Genomic DNA, 10,014 nt, shown 5'->3' on the forward strand with positions numbered 1-10,014 from the left:
GGAGGGGAGAGAGGGTGAGGGGGAGGGGAAAGAGGGTGGGGGAGGGGAGAGAGGGTGGGGGGAGGGGAGAAAGGGTGGGGGGAGGGGAGAGAGGGTGGGGGTGAGAGATGGTGGGGGGAGCGAGAGAGGGTGGGGGGACTGAGAGAGGGTGGGGGGAGCGAGGGAGGGTGGGGGGAGCGAGAGAGGGTGGGTGGAGGGGAACGAGAGAGGGTGGGGGGAGGGGAGCGAGAGAGGGTGGGGGGAGGAGAGGGGGGAGGGGGAGGGGGAGGGAGGGAGAGAGAGTAAAGCAGGGAGAGACAGGGGGAGGGAGAGAGAGAGGGGGAGGGAGGGAGAGCGTGAGGAGAGGGGGAGGGAGAGTAAAGCAGGGAGAGACGGGGGAGGGAGAGGGTGAGGGAGGGAAAGAGTGAGGGGGTGGGACAGGGAGGGAAAGAGTGAGGGGGTGGGACAGGGAGGGAGAGCTTACCTTCTTCCTTCCTTCAGAGGGGTCCATCGGGCCACCTTCCCCCCCGTCGCTCTCTCTCTTCCCCCCCAGTCGCTCTCTCTCTTCCCCCCCAGTGTAGGGGGTTTCTCTTGTTCGTTCTGGTCTCCTACCAGGCTTCGTGCAATAATTACCCTTGAGTGGTTCGACCCACTCTTCCCTACGGTTCTAGACCTTGGACTTAGGTGCAGGGAACTGTAGTGCAGAGAAAAACTCAATAGACCAGGTTGAATAGCACGAAATGGAGGCTTTTATTATTAAACAGTTTGCAGCATTGTAAAATATATGTCATAAGCACAGATTAAAATAACGACAATAATGCACATATCTATAAACTTAACTCTATGGAAATGGGGAACACACGGCACGTCGTAGAAGGGAAAACACATTATGATTTCCCTTAACCCCCTCCCCTAGACCTAAACTAAGTTTCGACTTGAGGAACTCGGAATCATGCTCACCACTTTCAGATTCGCAAAAGAGGGGGTTCGCAGCCTTTTGGCACAGCTTTCCGTCGTCACGTGGATTTGGAACCTTCTGGCGCAGTTTGTTTTTCTCTCAGGCGATGGAGCAGTAGATACAGTCTCGATGAACGCTTGTCATGGCTGAATCCGTTACCGACGTGACTTTAAGAACTGGATGCCCATGGAAGACTCAGTCACCGATGTGATGTTGCAGAACTGCACAGGGAAAGTTCCTGGTCGAATGGTATGTTGAGGCCCTGGAGGGCTAGGCCCGTAGTGTCCTTTTATTTCTCCCTCCGGCCTGGCTCGTCGGTTTTCCTGAGGGTGTCTTCTCCTTCGGCCTGGGTCGTCGATGATCTCCCGACAAAAGTACCCGGGCCACCCTTGTCGTCTTCCCGTCGTGGCCGAGCCTTGCCTGGCCGAACACCGACCACGCTGCCTTAACCGAAGAGTCCATCCCGAAACGTCCTACTCGAATTCCGAAGCTACCGAGGTAGAAGAAGCGTGTTCCGAAGCATGAATCTGAAGCGAAGCTGAAGCGAAGCCCCTGATGGACTTTTCAATCCACAGTTATACCTTTTTGGGACAGTCTTATCTCCCGCCAAATCATAGTCCTGTCTTTGTAATATTTTTGGTGGGCAGAAATCTCTGCAGGGGTGCTTTGTCTTACAACGGGAGCCGGTGATAGCTTAACTGGCCTTCCTGGCCGATAATGTCTTTTACTTTGTCACCGTAACTCGGTTCGTATATTGATCAGTCTGGAGATCGCCCTTGATGGCTGTTAAACGGTTTTTCCATTGTACAGTAAATGGGTTTAAGTGTTTATTCAAATGTCCGCCCATTTCTTGATGGGCCCCATCCTGTTACCTGAAACTGTCCTGTACTTAGAATCCAATTAATATGTATGCTCAGTTCCCTGAGTTTCGTTTTCCCGATACTGGCTTTCGCGGGCTTACTGTCCTCAATCCACAAGCCTGTCTGGCTTGCAGTAACAGAAATCAAATGGTCCCAGAAACTGATCACGAGGTCCGGCGGCCATTTTGTATGCCCTTTTTATCAAAGGTTTTTCTGTACAAGCTTCTTTTGGTCAATAAAACTGTCTTATTAACCCTGTTTTCTTGTGTGATTAAGTTACTGAAAATTTCGAATCTTACAGTCCCCCCTGTGATACTGATAGCTTGCTTAAAGTATCAATAATCCTTGGTGAGCAAATTTTCCCTCATTCCTCACATCCAAACATTCCTGGTAATTAACTATCTACGGCCCTCACGACACATGCAGTTCCCATTTCAAAAAAATTACCTTGTGTAAACTGTTGGACAATCATAGGCAGTATTATCTTACACTATAACACATTCATCTTTCAGATGTGAAGGGGGCCAATGCCCCTTGCGCCACCTGCATACACCTTTTATTAATCAAACAAAACAAAAAACTTACCAACGGCTATAACACAACAGTATTCACACACTTAAATCATGCAGTGGCTGAAATCTCAAAAATGGAGGGATGCTTTAACTTCTAATACTAGCCGCTTACACTGGGGTGTCCTCTTCCCCCACTCGCACATAGCGTTCTCTCCATTCTCCTGTGTTCTCGTGCCTCTGGAGGTGTTTGCCTCTCTTGCAATGCACGAACAATAAAAATATTACAATTAAAACCTGACACATTACTAGGATGTGGGATGCTATTCTAATCCAGGCTGGGATCTCTATATTGGTGAACAGGTCCCACCATGGTGGGATGACTATGTCCAATATGTCTTTTCCTATCTCTAAAGTCTTCTGCTCCAGTGTGTAAAAATGTTTCTGTGAAACTATAACGGCTTTTAGAATCTTGGTGAGGTGTTCGGGGAGAGGGGGAATGACATAACCAAAATGTGCGACGAATCGCTGCAAGTCTGTGAAATTCTCTTTTACAGTGAGGTGAACGGTGGAGGGTGCAGGAATGGGGACAATCTATTGTTGTGCCACTTGAACTTCAGCCCTGGGTTTAAAACAGAAACTGCTGTCACTGACCGGACACCACTCGTGCTGTCCGTGGCGGTAGTGAGGCGCTGCAGTGGTGACACAGTATGTCCCACCTCCGATATATGCCACCTGCGGGGGCACATGGTCCTTTGCCATTGCCTCCATGGTGCAATTTATCGGCTTCGCGCTAGCGGCTCTGAACCCGCACTGTGGTTTCGAAAAGGCATTCAAGTGCTGGGGACACAGGATGATGTGTGCTCCCCGGCTACGACACCCTGAGAGGTCAGTGCCTGTCATCGTACGCTCCCATCTGATGACGTAAGGCGGGACCACTGCGTAACGAATGTGCGCACCCCCCTGGATGACTCCAATGTTCTCCACCCTGTATACCGGGGCGGGCTTTGCTGCGGGACCCAACACCGGCATCCTTACCACTATTCCCATAATAGTGTGGTTTGAGCGTCCGCAGTCCACTGGGACTGGGTACGCCTCTGCAGCTAGTCTGAGCTGGCACGGGCTTAATGCATTCTCAAAGGGGTGGAGCGCTTGCAAGTGCTTGTTGCTGATCCAGGACGGGACCAAACCTTGTTTCAAATCCTCCAGATTACTGCGGCCCTCACCCAGTAACCACGCCCCGTATAGCACACAGGCCTCGTTCTGCGCAGCCTGATCGGACGCATTCCGATCCTCCTTTATGAGCGCATTTACCGTTCTAGCGTGTTTCTCCAGCTCAGCAATTATTTCTTTTAAGTGTAGTGTCATGGCTTGGTCCTCATGTAGCTCAGAACCCACTACCTAATTTTCGTCTGTTAGTATGTTCCTCAACTGGGCTTTTAAACCATTGATCTGTGTCTGCAGCTCCACGTTGTCTAGAGCGTTGACAACAGATGTTCCGGTGTTAAAAGCAGTGAAAATGTCATTTACAGTACCCCTTCTTTGCCTCCCTACCCGATCCAAAACTTCCTGTGGTGTGGTGTACAATTTGGCTTTGTCGATGTCGGCAAAGTCAAACTCGTAAAATTGTCTGAACATTCGAGTTAACAGGACCTGGTACAATTGTTCCGTTTCCCTGGGACACCACTCCGGCAATCGTACCTCAGTGAGGTTTAAAATCACTGAGGCCACCGCGTAGTGTACCCCTTGGTACAGCACCTGACCGGTGGGTACCAATACTAAACCATTCCCGGGTCCCTTTGTGGTGGCGGGGCACCCTTCCCTCTGGGCTAGCGCTACCGGAATCATGGGCAGGGGCTTGCGTGGGCGGGTGATGAGTTCAGTGGCGTTTACCGGAATCGGGGAGTATGGGACTGCGCACGCCCGAGTGCTGACATCCCATCTCATCCCCTTTCCTTCATCCTGCCACTGCCTCTGGAAAAAGATGGATACGCCCTTGGGGCAAACGCGTTTTGAACCCCACATACAGACATATATGCCTTCATCTGGTTCCCACCATTTGTCCCAACACACACGTAATTGTCCGTGAGTCCCCATAATTGTCCGATGGGTATTGTAACCCAGTCGTTCCCACTCGATAGTAGAGTTCTTCATGTCCTTTCCCAGCTTTTGTAACCACCACCATCTACTTAGCGGTACGCTCCCATTACACACCAAACAGATCCTCTTTCCCACGGTAACGCTGACTCTGGGTGCAAGGATCCTCACCCGGGGGCACATTAACGAAGTCTCTTGGTAGGCGAAACCGAAATTGCTGGAGTATTCCGTAGAATTCGTCCCCAGCCATCCTGGCCATCTCCCTTGGTGGAAATAGGTGGCGGTTTCCTCAACCTCTCGCTTCCCCGTCCCATCCGTCGTGATGGGGGCTGTGTCCCCGGAACATCCAAACATGATGACGTCCTTGGTGCAGCCCCGGTAGGCCAGCCCGCACCCGATCGCCACGAGTATCACGAGAATCCTCTCCATTGTATCCCTGGTTTCTGTAACCGATAAGATGATGTAGCCAGGCTCCCAATAGGTGCTGGCTTAATTAAACGGACGCGCGGGTCCTCTGACCCCGCTTCCAAACAAACACACCTACTGGGCAGACTCCGAAAACTACCTTTTAAACATCCCCATCACCTTAAACTTTACACACGTTAAACTATCATTACAACTACCTAACTTAACTTATCATTTCCTAGCACCTATGTACAGCGCCGCCCTCCTCCGGGCGGCCTACTTAATTCCTGTGAGGGCTGCAGCGTGCCGCTCCCTGTGGCGGGGCTGCACTGACCTTCGGCTTTGATCCCCCGCAGCCTGTCGCTGCTAAACGGGAATCGTGCCCTTCTTGGGCTGCTCTGGACCGAGGTTGGGGAAGATAGGGAGAATTTGGCCAATGCTTTCTGGGCTGGGGCGTTCGAGTCGACCTACGAGGGGCTGCCTTGGGTGAGGCTCCCAGGGCTGACGGACCGGGGGTTGGGGCTTTCACCGTCACAGCCTGTGGTTCCACCACAGCTGCCGGCTCCGGCTCCCCTCCCTCAGGCTCCGCCCCCCCGGGGCTGGGATTTGTGACATCCGACTCCACCTCACCTGTCCCTACAGGCAGTGAGTCTCCGCCCCCAATCCCTACCTCCCCTAAGCTTGAGTTGAGGGCGGGATCTTCGTCCTCTGACTCTTCCTCCTCCGTGATCGGGTCAAGGGCGGGGTCGAGCTGTTCGGGCTCTTCCTCGTCCGAATCCCAAATTAGAGGGGAGACCTCCCACTCCATTGGGATGACTCCTCCCTTCACGCAGGCTACAGTTCCAGCCTGTGTGGTCTGGGACTCTGTCGCAGGCTGAGGATTTTTGTCCTCAGACCTGGCCCCTGTTGTTGGCCCTTGTGCACCCGATCTAAACAGTTTGCACTGGTTAATGTGAAACCATTTAGTACGTCGGGGCACCTCTACTGTACGAGTGTCGCAGACCGGCGGATTTTGCACCGATTCCGGCTCATCCTCCTGGTCTACTGTTCTCTCGCCAGCGCATAGGGTTAGACCCAAGAATTTTACTTCTCGCCGGCCAACCCACGCCTTCGTAGGGGTTTCCTTAACACTCTCCCCCTCCCTCACACTCGTACCCTCTCCCCAGAGACAATGATTTCTTAGGTCCACGTGGATCCCGTGGGCCACCAAGAAATCAGACCCCAGGACTTCCGTTCCACCTCCCTCTTCCCACTTCATCAGGCTACACTTCCACGTGGTGTGGAGTGGCCCTAAATGAATGGAGAGGGGAAGGGAATGTGCGCCAGCCTGTTCTTCGCCCATGAAGCCCAACAGACGATATGGGACCCCGGTGGACAGGGCCGAGGTGGTGGGGTTATCTGCATGGATTATGGTGCACGATGCTCCCGTGTCCAACAGATAAGTTTCCTTCACCTCCTCTACCTCCATCTCTACGAGGGGTCGTCTCCATGCATCGTAGCGGAGCGGACACAGGTAGACGGGCTGCGCCGACTCTATTCACTTGGGTACAGTGATCGGAGTTTCGGGAGCGACAAGGCCGGTGGTGACAGCTATTTTCCCCTGCGAGGTCATTAGAGACCGCATTGTCTGTATGATTGACTCAATCGCAGCGGGATCCACAACCGCACCATCTCCTAGTGCCGGGGCTGGGGAAGTTTTCCCCTTTAAATCCTTCCAGGGAATTTTACAGTCCCGGCGCCAATGACCTTCCTTCCCACACCCGGAGCAACTGCTCTTGGCTTGGGGAGGGCGATTCCCCTCCTGATGCCATTCCTTTTTGGCAGGAGCTGCTGGCCTTGCCTCATGCACCTTTCCCTTTGAGGAAGGCACATCCCTACTCTTGTTGTTCCTGTAACTTATTGTGAGTTGATCAAGTATTACTTCCTCCGTGGAGCGGGGGTTAGTGGGGTCAAACCATGCTTTGGCCTGCTCCCTCACCGGTGGCAAGCAATTGGCGACCAGACACCGGAGCCAATGAGCCCTTTGGTCATTATTTAGCGCGTTCCAGTCCGGTCCTCCCGGGCAGCTGCGCTGATACACTGGCCACAACCTTCCGGCGAAAACCCGTGGGGGTTCTCCCTCTAGCTGTACCGTCCTTTCCAATCGGAGGAACGGAGTTCCGTCACCCTCCCCTATAATCTCCAGGATCTTGTCCCGTACCTCCTCATACGTCTTGCGCCCTCTCTTGCTCTCGTCGGGGAGACACTGGAGGAGCGAGCTGTCCAGGGAGAACAGGAGCATTTTGGACAGTTCGGCCCCGTCGCAGTCATTAACTGCTGCGGTTTGCTCCACGTCCCTAAAATGCATGGAGGGATCTCCTGACTCGGAGAGTTTTGGGATGTGACTGATCATTTCCCTTAGCTGTCGTGCGCTATGGGGCATTACGATCTGATTCACGAGGGGTCCGTCATCGCCATTCGCTTGGTCCGGACCGAGCCTTCGGTGTCGAGCGGGACACATCGGTGCCGGCTTCGACTCTACTACCTGGGGTTGCTATACCTCAGGAATCTCTTCGTCTAACTCTACCGTTTCCTCCCCCGGAGTCCAAGACTCATCATAGGCGGGAGGTGCTGAGGGCTCGGGGGTTGGTACCCTAACTGCCTCCTGTGGAATTGGTCTTTTGGAATCCTTGGCTAACAGTATCTGGCTCGCTGGCGGGTTTATGAGACACACCAAGCCGTTTGCCTTCGCTAGGGCCGTTCTCAGGTCCTCTAACTCCCTGTGGCAAGCGCTATGATCGGTGTTCTCAGACCTATCCTCCATGGCCATCTTATATGCTGCCCTAGCCCCCAAAATTCTTTCCTCCTGTGTCGCTATCTGCTTAGCTAGGCGGAAACACCTCTCTTTCATTCTACCTTCACTGGCCTTGGCCTCAATGATCTGACATTCCAAATACTCTATCCGGGTCTCATGGCGGTGAGTTGCGGATTGGCGTTCCTGATTCAGCGCGTTAAGCGATTGAATCAGTTTCTGACCTCCCGCAACCTTTTCCTCTACTTCTGTAAGTAGCCCTTTGATCTGGGCTGTCTGTGCTACAACGACCTGGTCCAAAAGCTGGACTTGCTTCTTGTAACACATCAGCCAGACCGCCTTTTCTACCGATTTCTTACGCTCTTTACTTTCTGTCCACTTGATGGCTGCGTCTAGCGGGTGGCTATCTCTTAATAGGTCAGATATCCACTGTTTTTAAGGTTTACCTTCCCAAAAACATAATCCGCTATTCTCTCATCCATCACATTTCGTTTATTCAGACCTTGATCTAACACACTACATTCCTGCTGCCAAGGTCCTGCCGCGGTCGCCATCTCTGTAGGGGGTTTCTCTTGTTCGTTCTGGTCTCCTACCAGGCTTCGTGCAATAATTACCCTTGAGTGGTTCGACCCACTCTTCCCTACGGTTCTAGACCTTGGACTTAGGTGCAGGGAACTGTAGTGCAGAGAAAAACTCAATAGACCAGGTTGAATAGCACGAAATGGAGGCTTTTATTATTAAACAGTTTGCAGCATTGTAAAAAACATGTCATAAGCACAGATTAAAATAACTACAATCATGCACATATCTATAAACTTAACTCTATGGAAATGGGGAACACACGGCACGTCGTAAAAGGGGAAACACATTACGATTTCCCTTAACCCCCTCCCCTAGACCTAAACTAAGTTTCGACTTGAGGAACTCGGAATCATGCTCACCACTTTCAGATTCGCAAAAGAGGGGGTTCGCAGCCTTTTGGCACAGCTTTGCGTCGTCACGTGGATTTGGAACCTTCTGGCGCAGTTTGTTTTTCTCTCAGGCGATGGAGCAGTAGATACAGTCTCGATGAGCGCTCATCATGGCTGAATCCGTTACCGACGTGACTTTAAGAACTGGATGCCCATGGAAGACTCAGTCACCGATGTGATGTTGCAGAACTGCACAGGGAAAGTTCCTGGTCGAATGGTATGTTGAGGCCCTGGAGGGCTAGGCCCGGAGTGTCCTTTTATTTCTCCCTCCAGCCTGGCTCGTCGGTTTTCCTGAGGGTGTCTTCTCCTTCGGCCTGGGTCGTCGATGATCTCCCGACAAAAGTACCCGGGCCACCCTTGTCGTCTTCCCGTCGTGGCCGAGCCTTGCCTGGCCGAACACCGACCACGCTGCCTTAACCGAAGAGTCCGTCCCGAAGCGTCCTACTTGAATTCCGAAGCTACAGAGGTAGAAGAAGCGTGTCCCGAAGCGTGAATCTGAAGCGAAGCTGAAGCGAAGCCCCTGATGGACTTTTCAATCCACAGTTATACCTTTTTGGGACAGTCTTATCTCCCGCCAAATCATAGTCCTGTCTTTGTAATATTTTTGGTGGGCAGAAATCTCTGCAGGGGCGCTTTGTCTTACAACGGGAGCCGGTGATAGCTTAACTGGCCTTCCTGGCCGATAATGTCTTTTACTTTGTCACCGTAACTCGGTTCGTATATTGATCGGTCTGGAGATTGCCCTCGATGGCTGTTAAACGGTTTTTCCATTGTACAGTAAATGGGTTTAAGTGTTCATTCAAATGTCCGCCCATTTCTTGATGGGCCCCATCCTGTTACCTGAAACTGTCCTGTACTTAGAACCCAATTAATATGTATGCTCAGTTCCCTGAGTTTCGTTTTCCCGATACTGGCTTTCGCGGGCTTACTGTCCTCAATCCACAAGCCTGTCTCGCTTGCAGTAACAGAAATCAAATGGTCCCAGAAACTGATCACGAGGTCCAGCAGCCATTTTGTATGCCCTTTTTATCAAAGGTTTTTCTGTACAAGCTTCTTTTGGTCAATAAAACTGTCTTATTAACCCTGTTTTCTTGTGTGATTAAGTTACTGAAAATTTCGAATCTTACACCAGTCGCTCTCTCTCTTCCCCCCCAGTCGCTCTCTCTCTTCCCCCCTAGTCGCTCTCTCTCTTCCCCCCCGTCGCTCTCTCTCTTCCCCCCAGTCGCTCTCTCTCTTCCCCCCCAGTCGCTCACTCTCTTCCCCCCCAGTCGCTCACTCTCTTCCCCCCCAGTCGCTCACTCTCTTCCCCCCCAGTCGCTCTCTCTCTTCCCCCCAGTCGCTCTCTCTCCTCCCCCTAGTCGCTCTCTCTCTTCCCCCCCAGTCGCTCTCTCTCTTCCCCCCCAGTTGCTCTCTCTCTTCCCCCCCAGTCGCTCTCTCTCTTCCC

General features: G+C 52.4%; 1 protein-coding gene across 1 annotated transcript; it reads right to left on the minus strand.

Annotated features, from left to right (window-relative positions):
- Nucleotides 1-710: 710 nt before the first annotated feature.
- Nucleotides 711-9,735, minus strand: LOC147114939 (uncharacterized). Its single transcript, XM_085993070.1, has 2 exons — nt 8,541-9,735; nt 711-4,846 (listed from the first exon to the last, which is right to left on the minus strand). Exon 2 carries the CDS (start codon nt 4,830-4,832, stop codon nt 3,708-3,710), a length of 1,125 nt encoding a protein of 374 aa, XP_085849196.1. The 5' UTR covers nt 4,833-4,846; nt 8,541-9,735; the 3' UTR covers nt 711-3,707.
- Between the last annotated feature and the right edge of the window lie 279 nt (nt 9,736-10,014).

The sequence above is a fragment of the Somniosus microcephalus genome, chromosome 7 (genome assembly GCF_052327205.1).
Source record: "Somniosus microcephalus isolate GS21.2 chromosome 7, FLI_Smic_1.0, whole genome shotgun sequence".
NCBI classification, from domain to species: domain Eukaryota; kingdom Metazoa; phylum Chordata; class Chondrichthyes; order Squaliformes; family Somniosidae; genus Somniosus; species Somniosus microcephalus.